The 25,537-nt window shown below is 44.9% G+C and overlaps 5 protein-coding genes across 5 annotated transcripts; 2 read left to right on the forward strand and 3 right to left on the reverse strand.

Annotated features, from left to right (window-relative positions):
- Window positions 1–4,898: 4,898 nt before the first annotated feature.
- Window positions 4,899–5,657, reverse strand: DFL_000273 (uncharacterized protein; the record flags this gene model as incomplete). Its single annotated transcript, XM_067631558.1, has 2 exons — window positions 4,899–5,466; window positions 5,530–5,657. 2 exons carry the CDS (start codon window positions 5,655–5,657, stop codon window positions 4,899–4,901), a joined length of 696 nt encoding a protein of 231 aa, XP_067494801.1.
- A 427-nt stretch (window positions 5,658–6,084) lies between these two features.
- Window positions 6,085–8,997, reverse strand: DFL_000274 (uncharacterized protein; the record flags this gene model as incomplete). The annotated part of the gene is made up of 2 exons (XM_067631570.1): window positions 6,085–7,224; window positions 7,279–8,997. The coding sequence occupies 2 exons, from the start codon at window positions 8,995–8,997 to the stop codon at window positions 6,085–6,087; spliced, it is 2,859 nt and encodes a 952-aa protein (XP_067494802.1).
- Window positions 8,998–17,256: 8,259 nt separating this feature from the next.
- On the forward strand, window positions 17,257–18,207 carry DFL_000275 (uncharacterized protein; the record flags this gene model as incomplete). The annotated part of the gene is made up of 1 exon (XM_067631582.1): window positions 17,257–18,207. The coding sequence occupies one exon, from the start codon at window positions 17,257–17,259 to the stop codon at window positions 18,205–18,207; it is 951 nt and encodes a 316-aa protein (XP_067494803.1).
- An 811-nt stretch (window positions 18,208–19,018) lies between these two features.
- On the forward strand, window positions 19,019–20,220 carry DFL_000276 (uncharacterized protein; the record flags this gene model as incomplete). Its single annotated transcript, XM_067631593.1, has 5 exons — window positions 19,019–19,069; window positions 19,160–19,252; window positions 19,360–19,373; window positions 19,448–20,133; window positions 20,195–20,220. The coding sequence occupies 5 exons, from the start codon at window positions 19,019–19,021 to the stop codon at window positions 20,218–20,220; spliced, it is 870 nt and encodes a 289-aa protein (XP_067494804.1).
- A 2,426-nt stretch (window positions 20,221–22,646) lies between these two features.
- Window positions 22,647–24,985, reverse strand: DFL_000277 (uncharacterized protein; the record flags this gene model as incomplete). The annotated part of the gene is made up of 3 exons (XM_067631605.1): window positions 22,647–24,277; window positions 24,339–24,465; window positions 24,524–24,985. The coding sequence occupies 3 exons, from the start codon at window positions 24,983–24,985 to the stop codon at window positions 22,647–22,649; spliced, it is 2,220 nt and encodes a 739-aa protein (XP_067494805.1).
- Between the last annotated feature and the right edge of the window lie 552 nt (window positions 24,986–25,537).

Here is a 25,537-nt window from a genome sequence, read left to right on the forward strand (position 1 = left end):
TTTAACGGAACATACATCTATTCTTCCGCCAGACGGCTTCCCGGGGGCCACCTGTGGCCATGCTCGTCCGGAATTTACAGCCGATTTGGGATATCCTAAGGGTGGTTCGTCGACGAAAAAATATCCACACCTCAAAATATCCTCTCTTCACTCTACGGTTTCACGGCGTCCAAAAGCCTTTCGAGCTCTTCTCACTAGCTTCCCCTCGACTTCCCTTGTCGCTTACCGGTTATCATTTCCTATCTCTGGGAGTTTTTGATCTCTTTGACGGGGTGCAACGGACTTTGTTATCCTTTCCCCCTTTCTGACGCCTTGTAAAACGCATCATGCAGCTCTTTTTCTTCGAAATGCGAATTCTTAACGGGCGTTTGATGGGAGTTTGATTTTATTTTTTATTACCCCGCTTTTGCTATATAAGTACCCTTTGGCTTCTCGAGTATATGTTATTACTATCATTTTGAGTGCGTTTAAGGCGTTACCGAGTCTGTCAATTCCTATTGTTTTTTCTTCGAAAAATTTTTTCTTTTTCTTTTTTGATTTAGGAGGGGTGGGATATCCAGCTGGATACAATTGTACCATACTTCGGATCAAAGGCTCGGAAGATGCGAAATCCATAGATGGATACAACCGAATAACAAAATTAAAAACGATATTCGGAACTGACAGAATAATGAAAGAAACAAATAATTGGCTCTCCCTCCTATACCTTCTCTTCACAACATAAGAATCGTAAAAGCGAAAAACAAAGAACTGTGTTCCGTAGAAGTCGCAATCGTCGATAATTTCAGCCTTAACTAGCCCCTCCGGAACATTGACCCCTCCATATATCTTTTTTCTGTTTCTTAAGCGAAATCTGACATGCATGTATATAACCTCACGATAGGTGTTCCCTTCAAATTGCGAAGATGAGGAAGGTCGAAGTCTAAATATCTTTAAAAAGCTTGGTCCCTCGATGTGTCCTGGATCGACAGGTCAACCCCGCACCACCACCATCATCATGCAAATGTAACTTAAGGCTTGAAGTTTAACATCTTAGCTTCTGTCCAATGTTTACACATTACTCATATTCAGTGCTAAGTGCTATAGAATGGCTAAATTGTAGACGTTTTACCATTTCAAGAATCTCTAGCCGTAATATAGTCGATTAACATTGAGAATTATGCATATGGCGCATATTTTATCGACCACGTCGACATAAGAGTTCTCGAACCGAACTGGCGTAGTCGTGTGCATTATAAATTTTACATAGTTGGTTTCGAACGTTTCTATGTTTGAATTTGGGGGGACTTTTTGTTGTTTCTTTTTCATATCTTCGAGTTCAGCTCGTGGGGTTCATGCGACGTCGCGATTGTTGGTTTATGCAGCGTTTGATTAATTAGTACCATGTGTAGTGAATGTGGAGATATATCATTCGTAGGCAGTAGGTCCACCCGAATAAGTTTATAGTCTACGTGCTCTTTCGAGTCAACCGGATGAGATAGCATCCCAATAGGATTCATTCGTTGTATCAACTTCTCGGAGGTTAAAGATCATAGACAAATCAACCTTATTGAAAGTAAGAACTCGACGACAATAATAGGTGAGAGTTCCGAAGATGGCTAGCATCCACCACCACATTCACAATAATAACACATGCACAGATCATGCTTTTAGCCCATAATTCACAAATAATCTCAAATACCCTCTATTAACTGAGCCTCTTAATAAATTTATCCGTTTCGGCAGCAAATATCAAGATCGAGATAGTTATATCGCTTATTCGGCGTACGGGAGGAAGCTACACTCTTTCCCTAGGATGTTGGTGGACGGAGAGGGTATCCCGTACCCGCGGCTAAGCTCCGACACCACAAAAAAGAGAAGACTCCATTTCTCGAAACCTTCTAGAAGGATAATTTAATCTACAGTTATCCCGATTTCATCCGTATCCGAAAGGAGGCTTCTATTATCTTTTTTCGAAGACATTGACAAACCATTTTTTGAGGTCAATACTGAGACATTCTAATGGGCCTTTTTTTTTTTTTTTTTTTTTTTCGCGAAGAAAACAAAATTTTCGCTTTCACCGAGAAATCTTCCTCTCGAATGATTCTCAACACTTTGTGGTCTGTTGGAAAATTTTAATAACCTTTTTTTTGCCACTGCCATTAATATATGGACCGACGTGGTGGCGGCCCTGTCCGTGAGATTCAACATTTGAGCTCCATGACAGGGCTGGAGGGGACCAATGCAGCCAACATCATATCAGCAGAGGCATTTTGTTCAATGGGTCACCCCCTTCTGCGACCTGCAGCAAGGGTTCGAATTTCCAAGGGAAAGACACACATAAACAAAAATAAATAAACTCAAAGTCGCAAAAGAAAGACAAGGCCAATTAAGAATTGACATCTGCACGCACTAGCTCTCTCAACAGCGAATTAGGTATCGCATCGTCGGGCTATGGCGCCAGCTTTGCGGCATGTCGGGGGAAAAAGAGAGGGAAAAAACTAGCGATTCGAAACAAAATCATGATTCGAATTTCATCAGATCAAGATGGTAAAGCGTAGATTTCCAAGGTAGAATCGCATCACGATGCCATGGCCATGCATGGTTGATCATATACCCTCTTCAGAATTTTCCAAACTAAAACTAGAGAGTTTGTATAAACTCGTCAAATTTTGAAGAAGAATAGGCTGTTATTGCCCCCTTCTCGTCTCGAATCCTAAACTTAGAAAATGGGAGGGAATTTAGAGCCGTTTATAAGATCGTTTGCGGAATGCAGATATTCCGGTTAACGATGTTCGCTTGGGTGTATTAAAACGGAATTTTCCCTCTTGGGAGGTTATTTCACAAGTGAAGTTATAGCCTGTTCTTGCATCATGAAAACTTACAACATTTTTCCTTTGTTGGAATTTTGGGGGGCCACGATCTAGGAACGGTATTTTCCGTCATTTTTCCCCTTCGATCTTCAAGACATTTCACAGAAATATACTTCCCCCCACAATATTAGATGCTTAGAGTAATGCTTCTTTGAACCTACTATTTCTTATTTTTTGTGGAGGGGAAGCTAGGGAAAAGGTTAAAGAACTCTCACATGAGCAGGAATATGCCGCATCTACAGGCATTATTCTCGCTTTTTTTGTTGACATTTTATATTGCAAGTCAAGTCACGGTAGCGTTCAATCGAAATTTAAACCCCCAACCCTTGAACTCTGCGTTTTTTATGCCTGCATTTTATGGATAAATACTTTAGAAACAGTAAGCTCTAGCTCATTTGTAGATGGTGGAACGACTAGTATTCGGCCTCAGATATGGCTAAAGTGGTTCTTTCAGTTTAGGCGGGATGAAACCCAGCCCTAGCAAGTCATGTATACCTTGTTAAAAGATCTACGTATATTGCGATTTCGGATACGCCATGAGTAATGACATGTGTCGAAAGCGTGGCGTGGGGGCCATACTGTATCAAACGCCTGTGCCGTCCATGCTTTCCATATATCGACGGGTACAAATACGATAATCTAATAGGTCTTAAAGTTCAAAAGTTTATTTCGAAAACGGATGACCTCGCGACCTTTTGCCTTACGATTGGTAAGGAAGGAGCCTTTCAGATCTCGTGGTGTCTAGATTTTGATATTCCTTAGATGTACGCACCTAACAAAGCAGTCCTTTGATTGCTAAGCTTCCTGTACCCTAGGGCTCAGGGTAATGGACATGCGGTGAGCTCCTTGATAGGTTGGATAAGGGAAAAGGTCATCTGCACAGATATCTGTAGGAAGGATGTTCGGAAGTGGTTATGCAACATTCTGAACGAGATTGAAATATAGATTAAACGGTTTGCAACCTTCCCCGCAAAAATTAGGCAAGCAGGGGGGGATCTAACTGGTGTCTAAAAATTTAGTTCCTATCTTTGGTTTCAAAAGTACTTCGGGGGAGTATTATCGATATATTGATACATGTTGACGTGTCTCGTATTTAGACGTCACAAAGGAAAGAGTGATACATGTTAGGCAGCCTTATGTATAACAAAGTTTCTGATATCAATGCGAGAGCTTACTTAAGTATATACCTCAAGCTAGCTCTCTACCCCAGGTGCCCTTTTTCGTTCTTAAAGTGCGATGGTTTCGACGCTGCCCTGATCGTCGGGCTCAGCCGAATATAACCTAAATAAATAAACGAGCGAGCAAAGCACACTCGCTTTTCGACGAGATAATCGACTAATTAATTGCATTCGCCTCCAGTGGCGCCACCGCCTCAAAAACCTTCTTCTATCGACGCAAACGGAAACCCTTTTTACTTTTACCTATAATATAAAATAAATTATTTGGCCACAACTACAACGAAATAAACACCATCTAATATATTATCGTGAGACCTGGAGAAGAGGAAATTGTGTCTAGCGAACCTTTTAAAAAAGTGACTATAGACGCAACCGGCAGGTAGTTACAGGCTCCTGCCTTATCCTCGTGATGGGGTATTCAATGTAACACTCTTCTACCTAATTAATCGAGAGAGAGGGGCCCCTAGCATCTTGATAAGGTTTGGTTCAAGTAACAGAGATTTCCAAGATCCTTAAGCTTTCCCGCTAACCAAATACTTCTTTGTGATAAGCTTCTATTCTGCAAGCGGGGTAGTGGTATGCAGCCTTTTTCGGTACCGCCGACACGGTTGAAACATGCTAGAGGTTTGAGGAGAGACGAAACCTCTGGACTATCCTTTTCTCTCTTCCGGATTGCTAGATCATATGTAGACGAGTGTGACTCTCGGTAACTCTCTCTAAACTAGTTCGAACGGACTTATTGGGCACTATAGAACGTAGCTTTTCGAAAAATGATGTTTGAAGCTTGTTATCACAGTTAAAGACTTCTGGCTGAATTGTAGGAATTTCGAAATGAGAATGAGAATCGATAGATCATGCCATCGTGGCTTTATTCGATCTCAGCTTGTCTTGCTTTCTTCTTCCTCTTTACAACTGTCTTTGTAACCACCATCGTAGTAGGTTGTGTACTCGGTCCAGGTGTATCTATTGACACCTCCGGCGCCTGGTACACTTCTTGGTGTCCTACTTGCCGCTCCATCTGTGATGCCGGTGTCGAGGACGAGGGTTCAGCAACCCTACTACTCTCCACCACAACTTCACCCACCGCTACCACCACCTCTTCCTCCTTCACACTAATGGTACTTCCTAAACCTGTCTTCGCCCCCACAGCCCCCACCATCCTCGCCGTCAACCCTTTATCCCTCTCCCTCTCCTCCTCCCACCTCTTCCTCAACCGTTCGTGATTACCAGCCTTAACCTTCCTAATCTCCTCAGCCCTAACTTTCATCCTATCAACCGTTTGCCTCTGCTGTCCCATCAATTGCTTCAACCGCGCCACTTTCGCAGTATAAACAGGTAACAACTCCATTACCGGTGCTACAGCATTATATGCTCTGATATCCGCCAAAGCCGTGGAAGTGGCATGGTAAGAGTGCAAAAGCGTAGTTTGGGTTGTTCTATATTGTAAAAAGGTTATTATTGTATATAATAGGTATAATACGTGAATCGTGATTACGTACTCTAATTCTTCCAATTGTGCGGTGAGCTTCGCGAGGTACGCTGCTGCTTCGGAGTAGACTGATGTGAGAGTCTCGAGGTCCGCTGAAAGTGGTGCGGGTGACTCGGCTTGAGGGGGCGATGGTTCCATTGTTTCCAGTATGTGGGAGGCTCGATGTAGGGTAGTTACGGCACGATCTAAACAGCTCGTATGCAAGCTTTAAGCTTAAATCGGTGGCATTTTGTTGGATATTGCGCTCCAACGCAAAATTTCTATTCCGACCCAGCTACGACCTCAGCCGACAGAATGCATGGAACAGCAGCAATGACTGTGAAAGGATTGTAACTGAATTTCAAAAGCGATCCGTAATGACAATAACAAACAAAAACTAGGTAACTTCAATAGCGAGCAATGGATAAAGGATAATAATAATAATCCAACCGTTCCTCCGAACGCAAAAAAAGAAGACTCCAATCCAAAAAATCCTACCCGCCCGAAAATCAAAAGCCTCCTAACCCCAAAATAAGCAAGTCCACAAAAAGATTCCTTCCTCAAAGCGAAAAGAAAACGCCATATTCTAATTTCCCTGCGCCATCGCCTCACCGACGATTTCATCGTACCATTTCGAATAACAATCCCTGTTGACAGTAGCCAACGCCAAAACTCCATACATAATTCTAGCAACCTCGACAACTTGCTCTGCCATTCCGAAGCTGGCGAGGGTCTCTGTGGCTCCGCTGGCAAGTCTTACCTGATCTTTTGGCGTTTGTGCGTTCAGCCTTGCAAGCACGAACCCCTTGAGTCTTGCGAGCATCACCTTTACAACAGGATCTCCGAGTAAACCCGATGTATCTCCCCTTTGTGCATTCTCGAAATTTCCGAAGAGCCGTTTAACAGCAGGTCGAATATGTCCGACTTGTCCTTCAGTGATACCAGCTCCCAAATCTTCTTTGAGAAACGTTACTAGGGCATCTGCTTTGGCTTCGGAGGAAAGGCGAGAGTTTCCCATCAACTCGGCAGTCTTTTCTCTTGCACCCTTCCACACGGTCCGCGCATCTTTCCTCAGGAGACTCTTGATCGTCAGGAGCATAGCAGAACTGACGACCACAGTATTTACGTCCCGGTATAGGTTGAGCACTCGCTCACCGTCCATATGAAATGTCTCGGGGAGTACGACACTGCTCAGCGGATTCAAGTGAATCAAGAGGGAAACATATCCTTGGTTCAGAAGGGAAAAGATACTCGGCTGTTGGCGAGGGTGGTTCACGCCCTCGGTGTCTCGGGAGGCCATTTCTGCAAGTCGCTCCGAGATAGTGGTGTTAAGCCACGTCTTGGTGCGTGAAAGGTCAAATCTGCCGCCGGCGAGGTCCTCTGTAAACATGTGCTGTTCATATTGGGCTGCATGTGGAATGATATGTGGTGCAGCAGTCATAAGTTGGTAGTTGGCGTGATCGAGCTGCATGAGCTCGAGAAAATCAATTAGCTTCTCAAGACGAGATATATAGTCTTCGTCTGGCGAGACATTATTGATAAGAGCTTGACAAGCTTCATCACGAGCAGGGGAGCAAAGTTTGGGGATGAGAGAGTAAATGAAGCTGAAGAAGGGAATGTGATCGTAGGTCTTCGAGCGACATTGTTGGGTGATCAGATCAATATCAATAGAATTAGAGATGATTTGGTGGACGGAAGAACCCGAGGGGACGAGCCGGAGGAGTTTCTAAAAGGGCTTGTTAGATGAATTAAGTAGAGTTAAAACTATAGGGGTACATACCTGTCGCACGGTTTCGGCCATAGATGGAATCCACTTCTCAAGCTCCCCTTCTGCGATGTCTTCGCGCATGAGATCGTAGAAAGCCTTCTTGGCCTGATATTCCACTGTTTGATGGATCTGGTCCTTCGTGCGTTCCTTGAATCGGAAGGCACGATCGATGAGAAGCTCATGTGCGATCTGACGGTTGGTGAGCTTGAATCTTCTCTCATCGTCGAAAGCAGTCTGGTACGATAGAGCAGAGTCCTCATCCGCCTTTGAGCCATCCTCAACCTGTTGCATAGCGGCCTGGATTCCCAAGCTTTGTGTAGCAGAGCTGGCGGATGCAGTTTCAGACACAACAGCACGCGGCTTTCTATCTGCTTGCTTGCGGTGTAATTTGCGTCTGGACTTCTGCACAGCTTTCTTAAGCATTTCAGTCGCCCTCTTTCCTCCGATTGCTTTCATTCTGCTGAGAATCATCATTTGGTTTTCCTGGATACTTTCTTTGAACTCGGCAGCAACTTGGGGCTCGGAGTCATCTTTGACCTTCTGCCAGAGAGTGTCCAGCTCAACGAACTGGTTGGCCATCCCGTTGAGAAGTTCTAACTGATCCCGTTCTTTCCAGGCGTTAAACGCGATAGAGAACGGATGATACGCGTCGACAAAAGCTTGTCGGCGTTTGGGCGCTCCACGATGACCGTTATTCGCGCTTGTGCTAAGTATCCATGATTCGAAGGCACAGAGAAGATCGCGACTTTGGACAATTAGGGCCTTTTCATTCTCGCCATCATTCGAGAGGACAGCAGCAGGGTGTCCCAAAATGAGGTAGGCACTGAGAAACGTTCTGCAGGCCTTTGTGAGGTTGGTTGCCTCCTCAGAATCCTCCAAAACACCACCTAGTTGAAGGATATTGCCCGTTGCCTTAGCCAAATCGGGGCTTTGGATAGTAGCTGTTGCCATCTCAAATGGCATGGTTCCAAAAGTCTCAAGGGTAATTCCTTGGCGAACGAAGCTCGAGACAATCTCAGAATTCCGGTGAGCCATCCAGCTCCTTTGGATAAGGCGAGCTGCAGAATCACGGGTCTCTTCCACTGTGGGCTGGCGTCTTGGTGGAGAGGCGGCACCGGTACCGTCTCTAGCGGCCTTTCTGAGAGGCTCGATGACTTCACTGATCTCCGTAGGGGTCTTAAGAGAAGCAGAACTGCCTCGAGGGCGACGATTCTGTCGAGCCCTGAGCAACTCCAGACGTCTCTCCTCAGCAGCATTCAATTTGTCCTGCACGCCGTCCTTGATTGCCTGAATCTCACTCTCTCGCTTCAAGCGGACACCTTCGGCAATAGCCTTCGCCTTAGCGACCTCACTAGCACAGGCAGCGGCCGTTTTGGCGAGCTGAGCTTCTCTAGCTTCCTTTGCGGCGCGAAGGGAATCGTTGATCGCCTGGAGTCGTGCTGAGATGACCTGGTGGGAGCCATGGTTGACTCGCGAACGGACCTTCTCGGCGTGCAAGGCCTGTGCAGCTAGTCGAGATTTTCGAGATTCGAGGAATTTAAGTCTGCGAGAATGGGCACGTTCGGTGGGATGGATGTAACCGGAACCGGTGGAAGAGTTGGAGGACGATCTACGTCTTTGGGCAGGCTTCTTGGGTTTGTAGAAACGGGCTGCAATATGTGGTGGCATTTTGAGGAGGAGAGAATCGTCCTCCTCGGAATGGAAGGTTGGACGGTCGACTATGTCGGCCATGATTGAAAACTTTGGTAGCGAGGGGGGTTAGCTCAGCGTCAACGAAACTTGAAGATAGGATGGTATTTAGATTCTTTAAGCCGGCGAGTTCGTAGAGAGCCTGTTGATTCCATGAACTGATGAGAACAAAAGTATTCGGAAGAGCAAAGGAGGTTGAGGAGGTTGGGTATCGTGAAGGTATCCGGATAGGGAGAGGTGGGAGGGAATGGCGATGAGGTAAGCCGGAAACGTTCGAAACAGATGGAATGCAAATGAGACCGGAAAACCTGCGACAAAGCCCGGATTGTTGGTAGCTCGTGACCCTGCCCCTGCAAGTCCCGTGACTGGCTAAAATAGGAACATCGACAACATCGACATCTTGGAGAAGAGCATGCAAAGTCGATGAGGCTGGTAGCCGGACCTTTGATTGGTGATTTAGTGATGGGTAACGGCTGGTGGTTGATGACTAAGAGTTACCAAACACAAGGCGATACTTCCTTGGGATTCATCTTCGGCTCACTTTTCTTTCTTCTCCTTTTTCTTCTCTTTTTCTAACGAATATATCCAAAATACCCGAAGATGCTTATAATATTTTCAACTCCTTTTTATTCTACAACCTGCAGTAAATGTCGCGGGCATTTTACCAAAGATAGATATAAAGCAGCTTTGGAAAACCAGATACACAAGTTTCTAGGGTACATCTACGCTAAACCGGATCGAGGCTGTTATTGAAAATATAACGCAACACAGGACCGCTGAAGGTGAAGGAGACAGTAACCTGAGGGATGCCGCTGGCATTATTTAAACCCAGTTGTCCCGCTTTCCAATCGACTCTTCCCCTCGAGGGTTCCAGTTTAAAACTTTAGGGGAAATTATATATATACATATTTTTTTTGTTTCCGGTCCCAGCACAAACAGATGTCTGTTTTGACGGGGCTCGAGTTTGCAGTATTGAGTTTGATATTGTTAAAATAGCATTCTAATTCAAGGCAAATAGCTAAAGATTGCAATACCTTATAGTAGCTTCATGAATTAACCGATTAAATAGTGGCCACAAAGCCTCTAATGATAGAAAACTTCAAGTCCGATCGTCAGTCCGTGAAATTAACGAAATATATCAGCGCTTAAGATATTTTTCAGGCTTTCCCCTTTCCCCCTTCACTTGAAGCCGCCTAAGCTATTTATTAACTTCGTTCCGCGATTTTAGTTGGCCAGTCAGTTCCATGTATCAATTAACTGTACTCTATCATCACTTCCCTTATCTCTTCTAGAAAAAGGCTTTCGTGCAATTGCCACTGCGTCAACTCTCGACTCAACTGTGTTTCTTGGCTCTCGCTATCTATCTATCATATCATCCGACTGGTAAGTGAACCCGATCTGACCCTTTGTAAATACTTCGTATTTACTCCTCCCTTTCCTTTCCGAAAAGGAATGATTTGTTTTTTATTATTTTTATTTTTATTTGTTTCCGCAAGAGATAGGATTAGCATCCGAAAAAGGCACGTGGAAAACAATGCGGTTTCTAGAAGGCAAAATTAAAAATAGCTACTTTGCCCATCAAAGGAACTATATACAAAGGCCGAAAGCCCCATATACCATCATGTCGCCTGCTAGGTGGAGTAGCAGGTATATCAGGGTGCATTCCCTTTTGAACGAGTTATCAACACTTTTACGTACACGGGGATCCTCTTCGGATAACATCCTAATGTACATGTCCTTTTTTTGCCAAGATAGTAAATCAAAGGGCAACCAGGTTCTTTTGATCGATACTTCCGATTACTTTATGAATGCATAACTAAGCCTGCACGCCAAGGAGCAGAGTGTTACATCCTTGATACTGCAGCTACGGAGTTTTAAATTGCGCCCCAGACCTGCAGAATACCTGACTTATCGGGTCTATCTATCGAGAACAGTATTCGGTTCTCCTTTTACATAAACGAATATACTAGTACGGCTGACTCGTGTAGTTTTGTGGTTCCTCAATCTACCACCGCGATGACTGCCTCAAATGAGCTAAAGTTAAGCCTTCGTCAATTTTTATATAGAAGCGTGCGCAAGTGCAGGCAACGGACCCACAATCACTATATCCAGGACATGTAAGACCTTGGAACTGACCTGTATATGATAGAAAAAAGTCTAACCAAAAGGGAAAGCTCTTTGATAAGCCGTTAAAACCGCGGGACTTCGAATCGAGCTGACACTCCGAGTCCACAGCTAGGTCTATTCTTTATTGGCTTCCCGTACAGAGTCGTAGATGTCACCGTTAGCTCTCGGTGGACACCCAGCATTGGTCGCCGTTGCCGTTGTGCTGTCCGAGCTAAGATGGCAAAAGTTTCCAACAAAAACAACACACTTCTTGCGGAAGTGATTATATAAAACTTTCTAGTAGAAATAATACATTGTTGAAGTCCGTCAACCGTAGCATCAATACCCTTAGTTTGAACGCTTGAGCTCGGCATATACAGGCATATATATATTCGTTTAAACATTTATTCCAAATCATTAAAAAAAACTCCTACAAAACATGGCCAACTCTTTAATCAAGAAGGCGCTGGGGGTCGGAGCTTCTCAACGCCACCTAGTTTAAAAGCTCAAGAAAGGAGGGGAGTAGGAAACTCGCCACTGCATCTTCTTCGCTGTAAACCCTGTCTCAGACATTAAAAATTTGTGAGAATCATTGATTAATGTTCGGAATCTTATAGCTTCGAGCCCCGTGCGAGGCGTAAACAATCTGGTCAGCACCGAGGATTGCCAATTATACAACCCGGACATCTACCATAGTGCTCCGCCTGGCTTATCGTCAGGGAAGCCAAACATGGCGATGCAAAAGAGCTTACACGATTGTGGTTCTCTTCACGCAGTTTACCTCTCAATCCTGACGCTAAAGCCTCTCAATTGTGGAACGATGTCTGGAATATGGGAATACAGGCTAGGTCAAATGGTTTAAAAACTTTCGTCACCGAGAACAAAGACAGTAAAATTGTCGCCTTCTCTAGGTGTAATGTCCCACAAATATAGAAACATCAGAATGATGCCCCATTACTAGAATTCCCAGATGAATGGGGTGCTGAATTAACAAAGGCGCTGTGGGAAATGCTGCTCTAAACAGAGAAAATATCATGGGCCACAGGCCCCATTGGAGTAAGCCACCTTAGCATGATTTTTTTTTTTTTGATTTAAGATGATAGATATGAATGAACATTCTTAATACACCGGCAGGATTATTCTGATACATTTCCCCCTTTATTTTATCTTTTACGGGGGCTGATTTTCTAACAACAATGTTAGGATGTGAATTCTTAGCAGTAGATCCTGACCATCAAGGCGAGGGTTTGGCGCCTATGCTTGTTAGTTGGGGCTGTCGTCAAGCTGATGCCGGGAAATCGAAAGTGGAGGTTATCTCGTCATTGGCTGCCTTGGTAGTTTTACTAAGGATGAATTAACTCGCTATAAAGATGCCACTGTCATCCGCCACAGAGTTTTATTTAGAGCTGCTGAAAAGCTTGCTGCTGAAGGGAAACTTCCTTCGAAAACATTAACACACCCATCTACGATCGATTAGAACCAGAATTCCGCTCTGGAATCAAGGAATTGGAAGATACATGGGTTGCGGAGAAATACGAGCGCAAGATGATTAGCCATCCAGCCTACTACAGATTTCTCAGAGTCTGCAAAGGTGCGGATCAAAACAGGAAAATAGCTGCAGCTAAAGAATTCGCGGGCACTATGGTAGACTGGATTATCGCAGTCCTAGGAGATATGATAAAGAACTGGTGGCGAGAATCAGGAGTCGAAGTAAACAGAATTGATGGACTGTATCGAGAATTGACAGCCGTCGCAAAGGATCTTTTCTGGAAAGAAGGTCCAGGAGGTGCCGAAATGCCTATATATATTAGGCTCAGGAGAGTTTAGAATGCTTTTAAGGACCAGAGTTGGATAGACGATACCGCTTCCGGAGTTGCCCGATGGGGCGGTGATTTGCACCATTTCATGTAAATTTGTTTTTTCTTTGGTTCTACAGATTTGATTCCTATCGGAATTCTCATATTATCATTAGAGTTATGTTAGACCACATTTTGGCATTCAATCAACCTTCTCCACCTTCAGTATCGTACTACGAGCACGGCTGTGATAATCAACAGTCTAGTTTCAATTACGATTTATCAGACGATATCACATCGACCTTCAGCATTGGTTGGCCCTTTGGCATATGCCGGACGGCATCAGCTACCGTATGGACATATATGTGCATATGCAATCATCGCGCAATGACTCGTAAATGCCTTCGGCATCGTGACAAATGATTTTGTTCCCACAAGTAACTCTTCGTACTTCGCTTCTTGTCTCAGCCAACAGGGTTCTTCTAATAGAGCTCTTCGACCTTAATACAATGCCGGAAAAAATCGACCCCAATCCAACGGGGTGTAGGCGTATACGCGTATATAGTTACGGAGGGCACTGGCGAAATTAGGTTCTGTATGCACACCTGGACTATCTTTTCCGTATGGGTATTTTGGATTAATTTGATAAGGAGGGTCCCAGAATAAGTTTAATGCAGCCCCGTATACCGGCCTCGACGGAGTGTCTTGTTCAACGGTTTTTTAATTTGGACACATTGTTGCAGGAATGTTAGTTAGGTATCCCTGTTAGTAATATAATTACTTGACTTAGAATACATTGTCTTCGAAGCTTCCTACTAGCCCTAGCACCAATATTATACATCCTTCATCAATATTAGCCATCAACTCCTAGCTAAAAAAACCTCATTATGATTCAACATGTTCCATATTAATGTCAATCTTTTCATTCGATGTCATCCTCAGCGGAGGATTCCAATCTTGAGGTCTCAGTTCTTCAATTTAGCAAAGAATGATGCCACTCAACGTCCTAGATCGAGTTACCCGGCCACTTCCAATGAAGGACGCCAAACACAGTCCAAAGGTTTTGCGACTGTTAGCACAGTTCCAAAGACCTCAGATCTGATCAATACCAACCGTATACAACAAGTGGCGGCCTTTTAAGAGCCGAAAAGCACATTGTCCCAGTATTTCCAATTCGAGAGCCAGCACGTGGCGTTTGGTCCGGGGGTGAAAAACTCCAATTGGTGGCTAACTATTACAGGCCTGTGAGCAACCTTAATCCCGGGCCTGGTGATCTAACTATACTCACTGCGCATGGGAATAGCTTTCACAAGGTATGGGTACACAATCCCTAAATTAAAAACAAATATAATTTCAGAAATTTTGATCTAATGGGCTTCAAAACTAATGTGATCCCGCCTCCGTCAAACGTTAGGAATTATACGAACCCTTTTTTGAATCTTTAGTAGAGGAATATGAAAAGAAAGGGACTGGAATTCGAAGCATCTGGATCGCAGATTTCCACAATCAGGGAGACTCTGATGTATTGAACGAAAAGAAACTCGGCGGAGAAGGTATGTATGACAACTCTGATATTAGTCATATTAATTGTTGACTATAGAAACATACTAATCATTAATCTTTGAGATAGTAAGTTGGTACGATCGCTTTCGGTATCTCCTTTCTTTGATCATGCACCTCCGGAATGATTTTGTGCGGCTTATAGCTGCAATTGGCCATTCGGTGGGTGGTGCACAGTTCTTCCACCTTTCCCTTGTGCATCCAACCCTATTCAGTTGTGTTATCGGGACCCTATCGTTTCTCCACTTCCAGCTCTTACCGGTCCTAGCCCTGGCCCTGCAACTTTGTCTGCTAAACGCCGTGATATCTGGCCGTCCTATGAAGAAGTTGTCAAATACTTCAAATCCCGACCCTTTTATCAGGATTATAGAGTTCTTGATATTCACTTAAAATATGGATTCCGTAAAGTCCCAACGGCTATCTATCCGGATGTTACCAAAGTTGGGAAAGACGCTGTAACTTTCCGTACTACAAAGCATCAAGAAGTTTTCACATTCTGGAAAACACGCATACAGCACAGACCGGAATCGAAGTTTGTTACATCCAAGACGAGATAGTGTTATCAATTGGGGCAAGAAGAATGAATTGAAGATGCTTAATACACCACAACCCTGCGAGATGGACTTCACTCCAAAATGTGGACATTTGGTACCTTTGGAGAAGCCAAAGGAGACGGGTAAGTAGTAATCGCCCCCCAAACAGTTTTCTACCGTATTATTCGTCGGGATTTTAATTGAAAAATGTAATTTTCGGGATAAACCCTGAAGATAGGGGAAATAAATTCCGTTGACAAGATCTTGGTATCCTTCGACAATAGCCATGATCGCGGTCGAATACCCCCACCGCCGCATTGTAACCTGGGGCAAGGAAATCGAACAGGAAAAAGAAAATCGGCCACCAACTATGACATCAGCCCCCATTATTTATTTCGAGCACCGGCCCCCAAAGAAAGCCCAAGCAGATCAATCCTCCATTTATGACATCTGGGCACGAGTCCAGGCTGATCAAGAATCGCATATACGATTCAATTAAAGTACTGTTTTTTCCCTCTTCTTTATCAGGATAGGAATAGAAGAAAAATCGAACGGACTTTAATTTGCAATATACTATTTTTGAAAGATTCTCTGATCGAAAAGCACAGATAGCCTTAACAAGTTTCATCATTGGTCAGATATAGATGACAAACCTAAGTGAATTCGATCGGTTGAGTTCTTAAATCTCACAATTGATCATTGATATGATGACTTGAGATTAAGCCCTTTTAAACTCCAGGATATCTGGAGATAACGTATATAATAAGCAATTGCTATATATTCTTCGATCTCTTCGGATTGAGCCTAAAACCCCCCAAAACTTCAAATTATGAACTCATGGACATCGAAAGGGTTCTATGAGCTGGCATCAGTCAACACAGAGCGTTATAATTTTTCCAACACAGAGTTGAGAAGCCAGATGGAGCGCCTCTATAGCACAGCCACACCTGGACATGTCTTGATTCTGCTCTATTCCTCAAATGAAACAGGAGCTCATAGCCAGGCCACCCCCACCGACATCAAGTTGAAACCAGGCGGAATTTAAACACCTCGCCCGAAATGACCCTGAAAATTGGAAATAATTTTGAGGCGTCGTCGGTCACCAGCCCCAGCCGAAATCGTCTGTCCAGATCGAGATGATATGATATGACCGTTCTTAATATCGATAAAAAAGAGACGGGATTCCGGCTCGTCTAGCTGCAGGACCTTCTCCACGAACGACAGGTCAACCCGACAGCATCTTCTCGATTGCGTAGGTCCTATCAGAAAGACGTTTAGCCTTCATCGATGGCTCCTCTATCTTGCATACCATGATACCCGGCAGCATCAGCAATTGCAGTTCGCTTGATACCATCATGGCATGGATATTGTCGAAGCTGGGCCTGCGAGTGGATTGTTCCTCCCCTCATGTCCCACAAAATATCCCACCACCTCATCCTCATTGACATAAATCTATCGACACCGATCCCGCTATTCCCATCACGAAGTCAAATATTCCCCAAAATATGGAAATGTCGGGGATGCCAAGAAATTTCTGTCGATGGCCGTTCTGGCAGCCTGTGGTTGGTCGAACAAGCCCTTTCCATGTGGACAGCACATCTTGCAGCACCAACTGCCTCTAATAAATCCAGCCTCTCACATCGCTAACATCCCCACTAAAAGACAAAGACTCCACTTCACTAGAGGTCCCTTCTAAGCCTTCTGAACCGCTTTGCCTTAAACTTTCACCCGTGTGAAAAGTACTCCCTAAGATGCAAAAAATGCACGAAGAAGCTGGAAAACCCGCCTGCAAGACGCTCAGAACGCTAGGGTGCAGCCAAGCCAACCCCTGATTGGGCCTGTGAGACAGCTGCTTGGGCCCCAGCATATTCACGCAGCTTCAAGCTTCCCCCGTCTGTTTCCGTGATGATAATGTGACGGTAGCTTGTGGAAACGGCGGGTATTTGTGACACACCTGCAAATGGCATGTAAACACGACACTGCAGGAGAGAGTTCTTTCATTGCCAGCCTTTTCTGCCGTTTGGTCGGGATGCTAGACGGCAGTAGATGGATTTCTTCTTTTCACCGAGAACAAGGCGAAGCATATAATAATCCGCACCGAATCATTCATCCCCGAGACCGTCTCGTTTGGAGCAAGATCTGTCTGCTAAAGCACATTCTTTTCACATACAGGGATACTCAAACCGAGTGATTGATTCCGAGCTCCTTTTTTTTTCCCTCTGGAAATACAATTAGTATAAAAGCAGGGTAAACGAAGAATATTAGTTGGATGGCATAAAGAGAAAGACAGGAATGGTTTAGAAAACATGCTGGGCCTAATACGCAGAAGTTTGTCCGACATCTTCTCTTCGCCTATAAAGTCCGACCATTCCCCCAACGATCAACCAGACGAATACAGGGACCTCGACTTTGATATCTACGAATACGACGAGAAGCAAGATACAAAATACAATTCGGTTAAGAGGAAACAGTCTACGGCTACCGGCCTCTTCGACTTTGATTCATACGATTGGGCCTTCTCCTTTCGCGAATCAACAAAGTCCGAACAAAAACTCATCCTCGAAGTCTCTGTCGAGCGAATACCCAAAGAACCTATTGCTCACTCCTACGAAACTTGCTGCCTTCCCGTAACTCCTCCAATCTCTCCAAACCATACCGGCTCAATGACTCTCCTCCGTGGCAGCAGCACTACTAGTGCACAACATAAGACACCTACCTTCACCGAAACACAAGACATGATTTCCGAAGAAGAGCAAAACATGATCCTGGCAGCTATCATTGCTTCGCAGTGCGATGACTTTGAGCGTCAGATTCCACGTCACGTCCGCGAGGAAATGGAACACGCTGCCTATATTGCTGCTTTGGAAGAATCCAAAGAACTCGCTTCAGCATCCGAAAAACGTTCTGCACCCCCTACACCCGTACCTGCACCCTTAATCGCTACACCACCCGCAACACCTATGAGATCGTCGACCTTTACCACCGCCGCTCCTTCACATAGATTCCAAGCTCCAGCTCCACCAACACCTACATCGCCGCCAGTCAGAAGAACCCTAGCCAGGAGTCAAACTGACATTCCATGGACAAGCGCGAAGGGTGAACAAGTCGAGGGAGAAAGCGAGAAGCAGGCCAAATTTAGGGAACTCCTCCAATTCCACGCTATCGCTGCCGCATCTATCGCGAATGCTTCGGCTAGAACTAAGATTTCAAACATCTCAGGAAATGAAGATGCTTCAGATTACGACTGGGTTGGCTAAATCTACGACGGATTAAAAAAAGCATTTTGATTTTTTTCCCTTTACCTTACCGACAATATCTCTGTTTTCTGTTCGGTTCATGAAGTTATGAGCATGGTTTCTTTTTTATCTCAAATGGCGTCGACAGCCCAGCATGCTACTATTTTCACCCCTGCGATTTTTTTTTTACCTTTGTTTGCCAACTTTTCATGCAAGATCTAAGATCTACGACAGGCACACGATCAAGGCCGGACCCCACAATAGCGAGCGAGCATTTCCCTTGGAGTTTGGATCTATTTACTATCCTCTAATTTTTTACCATTTTGCTTCTCATGTACGAAAATTTTGTGCTTTCGACTTTTTCCCTTCCGATCCGAGTTTTTTTCCTTCCAGCCATAAATGATTATACGATAGAGACGGGTTTTATTGGAAGGGGTACGAGGTGTTCAAGTCTGTATGTAGGCTATGGCTGAATACGAGAATTTGGATTAACTAGAATTCGATAGCTACGATAGTGGTTGCTTATGAAATTTGAATTAGTGATACATACCATGATTGTCTCGACTGGAATATATCGGCAAGCACGGAGATAGAGCTATTTATAATACACCTCCTGAAGTTTTTGCTTCCTTCAGCGCTTTGATGCTACCTGGTCACATTCCCACCGAGCTTATGTCATCAAATGGTGCAAGAATTCAAAGCCAGTGGAACTGGGAACTAAGGCCCAAGCGAAGGTCAACGGAAAGCATTCCAATCCTGCAACTTCCTCAAACACCTGCAACGAAGCTAAAAAAGGAAAGGGGAGGTTATACATTCCGAATACAGAGAAGCCATGTCCTCGAAAGAAGTTCAGGGAGCGTTTACGGCGAACACATGCCTTACGGTGAGGCCTTCTCAATTCTTTGCACTTACGGAATGGCATTGGGATTCGGCGTTAATTGCGGTATCGGAGTTGTGCGTGTTCGGGGTTTAGCTTTCCAACGGGCAGAAAATACCACAAATACAACTCGGAGTGTGGGAGTCTTATGATGAGGAGTGCTATAATGCTGTTAAGTGGGCGTTAGAGGTAAACCTCATCCGTACTCTCGCTTGCCGTATTCGCATAAACCTTTCGGGGCATTTTAAAGTCGATGCGATATCCTTTTGTCTTAAACTGATAGAGTGATATAATAGGCTGGTTACCGAGGGTACGTGCTTATCCATCGCGATATTCATATCCAATCGTCTTCGATTTTCAATTTAGATAACCATTTAAAAACAGAATCGACTCAGCAGAATGGTATGAAAACGAAGCTGTCTGCGGCCGTGCCATCAACGAATTCCTAACCGCAACTTCCACTCCACGCTCTTCCATCTTCTTCACCACCAAACTCCGCGACAACGTCTCCTACTCCGCCACCCGCTCCGCCATAAAACGCAGCCTCAAGGAATGTAACTTGGGATACATTGACCTCTACCTCATCCACGCCCCCTACGGCGGACCCATAATCCGCGAAGAAATCTACCGCGCCGTAGTCGACGCTGTAAAAGAAGGTGAAGTAAAGGGATGGGGGGTAAGTAACTACGGTATAAGGCATCTTCAAGAGATCTTGGATAAATTCCCGGATTACCTGCCACTAGTAAATCAAATCGAACTCAATCCGTTCAATACACAATCACATATTGTGGAGTTTTGTAGACGACATAATATTGTGTTGCAGGCTTATACGCCGCTTGCGAAGAGTGGGAGGTTTGAGAATGAGGTTTTGAAGGATGTTGCTGGACGGTATGAGGGGAAGGGGAGTGCGGAGGTTATGATTAAGTGGGGGTTGCAAGAAGGGTTTGTGAGTTTGCCGAAGAGTGTGACGCAGGCGAGGATTGTGGGGAATTTGAGAGGGAGCGAAAGGTGGGGATTGGGGGAAGAGGATATGGTGAAGTTGAGAGGGTTGGATGAGCATTTGGTTACTGGTAAGTTCGTTAAAAATGTTCATCGGATGGCCTTTTATACTAATGTGATTTTGATGAATAGAGTGGGATCCAACGGATTGCCCCTGAGTAATTCGCATACTCGAGCAAGACGCCGAAAGTTAGACAACAATATTGCCCAAAAGAAATTATTGTGATGCAATTCAAATAAACTTCGTTGTGAGGATGTCATCTTATTCTGCAGAATCCAATCCTTTGTTGTAGGCCAACATACTATATTCCAGTTGGTAAGTAAGTCCCGTTAGGTATTAAACCAACTATAGAAATATGGCCTTCCCATAGCACGGCAGCGCAAGCATAGCGGGGGCGCTTGGATTTCAAACTTACAGGGGATTTCCCCACAGTTTGGGCATCCTAGGGCCCCAAAATCGCAATACCTACACAACTTTGATGCGGCATTGGCATAACTTGGATCATATAAATCGCGGGGTGGGAGTGGATTGCAGATAACTCTTGTTCCTCGCAAAATCCACCTCCTGGACAAAACGACCTCCGAAACTTACAATTCCAACATTCTGCGGATAGCAGCCGGATCCCAGTGAGTAATCTTTGACAATCCTCCGCGAAGACCTTTTGTACCTCTACCTCTGGAAAGGCTGTCTCTAGGGATCGTTTCCATCCTATCCGTTGTCGTTCCCCAAAGCAGTTGCTACTATAGCCACTAAAGATATCAGAAGTCTGATGCATGATAGCTCTCGAGCACATACTAGGGCATAAATATCGTCTCTGTGAGCTCATAGGGTTACGCAAAGTTAAACGTCAGCCACCGTCCTTAATTTGCGAGAGATAGCCGACTAGAGTTCAATTTGAGATCTTGCATATTTGGTTTGTATCCTTGCAACAAAAACTTCAAAAAAGTGCAAGTTCTATTCCATTGATTACCAGACCTCGCCTCGGCTTTGTCTAACATGCATCCATTGCCACCCCTTCCATAACAGAGTACTTGGATGATCCAGGAATAGAATTTAGCATATTAACGTATGAATCGTAGATATCTGCAAGATCTAAGCGTTGCCTACGGATAACGTGGAGCATCCTCCATAAAATAAATTTAATACAGATGAGGCTTCATAATAGTCATAGACACTTGCTCGGCGCCGTACCACAAGATCCCTAAATTCTTCAAACATGTGATATCTCGCGTAGGAGCCCTAAAGGTCGCTTTTCGGTATAGCCCTTTGACAATAAAGCCCGAATCTCGGATAGAGGCTCCTAGAGTTTATATCCAAGCTGAGATTGATGTGAAGATTAAAATCGAGGGTTTTGGAGGATAGTATAACTTGAATTTTGTAATTTGAGTGTAATACAACGCCCGATCGACGATCAGCCGACTGAACTTTTGACAATGTGGTTATAAGATGGTTCGATCTTGCGTATTTATCAATAATACAATAATTTTATTTCTTCTCAACCGGTTTTAAATTCTGCCGTCGATAGGCCATCGTACCAGTATCTCCTTCACATAAAGTTGAAACGTTGTGGGGCGTCTTTGATTGAATTGGACATTCTTGATTAGCGGTACGAGGGCGGCGGAACCAAGAACGAGGCCGGCTAGCTCAGCCATTTTGGAGAAAATATCGGCTAAGAAGGCAACTGTGTAAACTAGAGAGTGGTGAGGATCCCGTAATTTGTATTCGAATCGAAGTTTGTAAATCGTATTGGCGGTAGAAAACGACGAAAGAATCGGCTTATAAGGCTCTGTACTCAAAGGTAATGCCAGCTCCCAAAGCTTCAGACTTGTTCTGACTTGTCATGCTGCCATGCCCGCCTGTGCCAATGCATTGGGCATCTCAGATTATTAGGTAGACAGCGTACATTGCATTGCAGTCGCTCAAACAATCGAAATCTAATTTCTAGGTGGTGCTGTACCACCGTGTTGCTATACAGCACTTTGTGGTAATTTTAACCATCTTTTCGTACCCAGCACAACCTGGTTATAAGACTACAAAGTACCACCTTCCCGGTCACCTCTGGTCCCAAGACCGGGTCACCTCACTAACAGGCTGAATCTCGCCCTGAATCCGCCGTCATTTAGTTTTCTTGATGATATACCGCTTCACCAAGTCGGATCTGTGCTAAGGAAAGATGATGATGTTTGTTCCCTACAAAAGAAACAGAGAGATAATACTAAAGGGAACGGATTGAACTAGGGCGGTAAAAGAAAAACAGAATTTACAAAAAACCGTAGCGTATAACCAGCTTCCGATATGCCAAAAATATAATGAAATCTGGAACAAAAACAAAAAAAAAAAGACTGTAACAAATGGAAAAAAAACTCTTAAACAAAAGTGAAATCTCTTCTCTTCGGTGATTTTAAAGAAGATAAAAAGATAGATGCCGATATTACGCCCAGATCTGTACCGATCCTCGTGATACCCAAACCCAACCTCACTATTGGAGACATGTCGGAATCACATAAGTTGGCTAATAGCCTGCCAATTATTCACTAAAATCATCATTTCAATAGCCCAAATGATCATAACCAGTACGGCTAGTCAATTCACACCCGCGGCACTCGGATTCCTTCCTCTCCTACTCGCTGTCTTGACTAATATCTCAGCACCCTTTGCACGTTCTTCATACAATGCTTTGAGTTCGTTAACCATGGTACCGGCTACCTTAACTTTAACGCTGGCCCTCTGCCAATTTAGTGCTGCGTCAGAGGGGACTTTACGAAGTGTTGGGAAGGAGGGTTTTCTGTTTAGTTGGTTGCCCGTGCTGTTGCCGGTATTGGCGTTTCCATCTCTGTTGCTGGCGGGGGCGAGCGTTGATCTGAAGTCTCGAGGCGGGAGAGGCGAGGATGTTGCGCGCATTAGGCCGCGAATTTGAAGGTTAGGTTGGCTTGAAGGAGAGGTAGAGAGTTTTGAAGCAGATGGTGAGGAGGAACGGCGGGACGAGGATCCGTTAGAGTTGGATGGTGGCGAAGCTGCGGGTTTAAGTTGTGGGGAGGTCGAGGTCGTTGCTTTGGATGGGGTGGAAAGTGTAGCTGGTTCTTTTGTTGGCGAAGGAGGCGGGGATGGGATACCGCCATTTGTAACTCTCGATGTTGTTTCAGCGCTAGCTGTAGGAGGTGCCGCGGATGTCGTCGTCGAACTTGCGGAAGCTGTCGGCGCCGGAACTGCTGGTTGGGAGTTTTTGGATGTTATCTCGCCCTCTGACATTGATCTCGTAGGCGGTGGGATCGGCTCGTTATTAGTGATAGTCTGCATAATAGGAGTCCATGACATCTTCCTCTGAATTGGCGAGCTGGTTAGAAGGTCTTCGTCGGCGAATCTTGAAGTTGGGCTGTCCCCGTTTAACTTAGGTATCATTTGTTTCCTTGTCGTCGATGCAGTTGCCGCACTCCGCTTGATGGATGAAATGGATAGATATTTCTCTCCAGTTAAAGCTGCAGGTTTTGGCTGTCGGTCCGGCATCTTGGGAGCGAATTGCTCAATGTTGGTAATTAAGCATTCGAGTAGCTTGGCGACTCCGCCTCGAGACATCTTTGCGTCCAGCATGATATCTTCAGATCGTAGTAGGGAAGGTGCAAAGCAGATCGCCAAGTTTGAAGCCGTCATCTTGTTGGCTTGGCTATGTGAAGCTACAAGAGCTAGTAGTGGAAGCAGATGTCTTAAGAGCAGTCTACAAGAAACCTTGGGTAGGCTCTGGGTTAGTATGCTCCTTGCGGAGGAAACAGTATCCTCAGTTTTAGAGTTATCCCCAAATTTTTCTTCAATTTCTTCATAGCAATATGTCGGAATGATGGGTTCTGGTAGCGTTCGGTAGTATAATTTGATCAATCCGGCAGCGACATTCGGACCGTAGTCAGAAAGATGTAGATATTGTCGTCTGTCGTATGCCTCTCTTGCAACCTCCAAAAGGTCGGTGCTAGGAACCTTTCTGAACAATCCTTCGTATGCAAGACAATGCAGTCTGATATATCGGGATGCATCTGTAAGAACATGAGGCAAGGGGGCATCAACCGGCGAATCGGGTGTGAATGGCATCTTTCCGAACTGTGGTACCGGAGGGAAACCAGGGAGTTGTATGGATTCGGATACTCGCTTATCGTGCAAGTAAACGGCAGGAGGGATGTTTAGCTTCGTGATATCGATTTCAAGGGCAAGTTCCGTCAAACTTGAGACTGTATACGCATGTCAGATATTATTTATATTTGACATCAATTCGTTGATTCGATCCCTTACCATGTAGAACCTTTCTCCTGAATTTCTGAGATACCACACCGGACAACATTTCCAACATGATGCGCACCCAAGCTCTCTCGTGGACAATCCACAGCTTCTTGATGCGCTTCCTGACAGCTCGTCCTAGCTATTTCGGCCGTCAACGAATTGACCCATGCTTTTAAAACTCGATTTACTGAACCTACCAAAGAATAAGCCTGCATAAACCAACTCCATGTCGGCCGTGATTTTGCGTCTCTATCCCTACCGCTACCCCCTCCAGAAAAGAAAATAACCGAATAGCCGCCACTTCCCTTCTCGCCATGTGAATCCAACTCATCTATTTCATTCTCCCCTGGTAATATCGCTAATACATAGGGTAATAAAGCATTGTAGTCTACCTCTCTTGAATCCGGAAATGCAGCTGCAGATAGCACTAACAGCGGATTTCCAAGCGAGTCAATCCCCGATCTGTACAGAATCCTAGCCGCCAATTGTGCAAGTTTTGGATCGTAGGTAGGCATCTCTGGTAAAGGGGCGGGTGCCATTTCTGGGGGATTCGATATCGCGCGTGCTCTCCTGATCGGGACTGCGAGGCGCTCGGCGACTCTTTCGACAGTTCGGTCTACCGGGGATGGGGCCCCGGGGAGCGGCTTTTCGAGCGACATGGTCCGTAATTTATGATGGGTCGTACCAGACGGTGTATTATTCTTGTAAATGGTGTTTTACGGCCTCAAGCCCGTATTCGTTCCAAGCAGGATGGATTTAGGGAGTAACAGTTATGATGATGATGGTGTGAGTGAAAGGTAACGGCGAAGAGGGGTGAAAGGTTGCAACGGTCCCGAGAGTCGCAAATATTAAATAAAATATCCCCCAAGCTGAAAAGAACGGAGGGGATACTTTTTATCGTTGGAATTCGGTATTTTGTTTTGCCCTTCTGGTATCCAAGCCTGGATTCCCGATAACTAAATGAAATTAAAATCCTGACCTCGTAGAAAAACGCAAAATGATTGGGAGAAAGCGAAAGGGCGTAAGATAATAAGGTGAGATGGATGCCTCCACCCAGATTACATAGGGATAAGAGCTGAGGTTGTAGCGAAATGCAAGCTGCAAACAGCAAAGGTTGGGCTCGAACCTCAGTGTTACCTAAGCCTGGGTCAATGGTGTCTCCGCACCCAAGGACAAGGGGGGCATGGGACTGGCGAGGAATTCGGCTCGGT

The sequence above is a fragment of the Arthrobotrys flagrans genome (genome assembly GCF_004000055.1).
Source record: "Arthrobotrys flagrans strain CBS H-5679 chromosome Unknown unitig_15, whole genome shotgun sequence".
NCBI lineage: Eukaryota > Fungi > Ascomycota > Orbiliomycetes > Orbiliales > Orbiliaceae > Arthrobotrys > Arthrobotrys flagrans.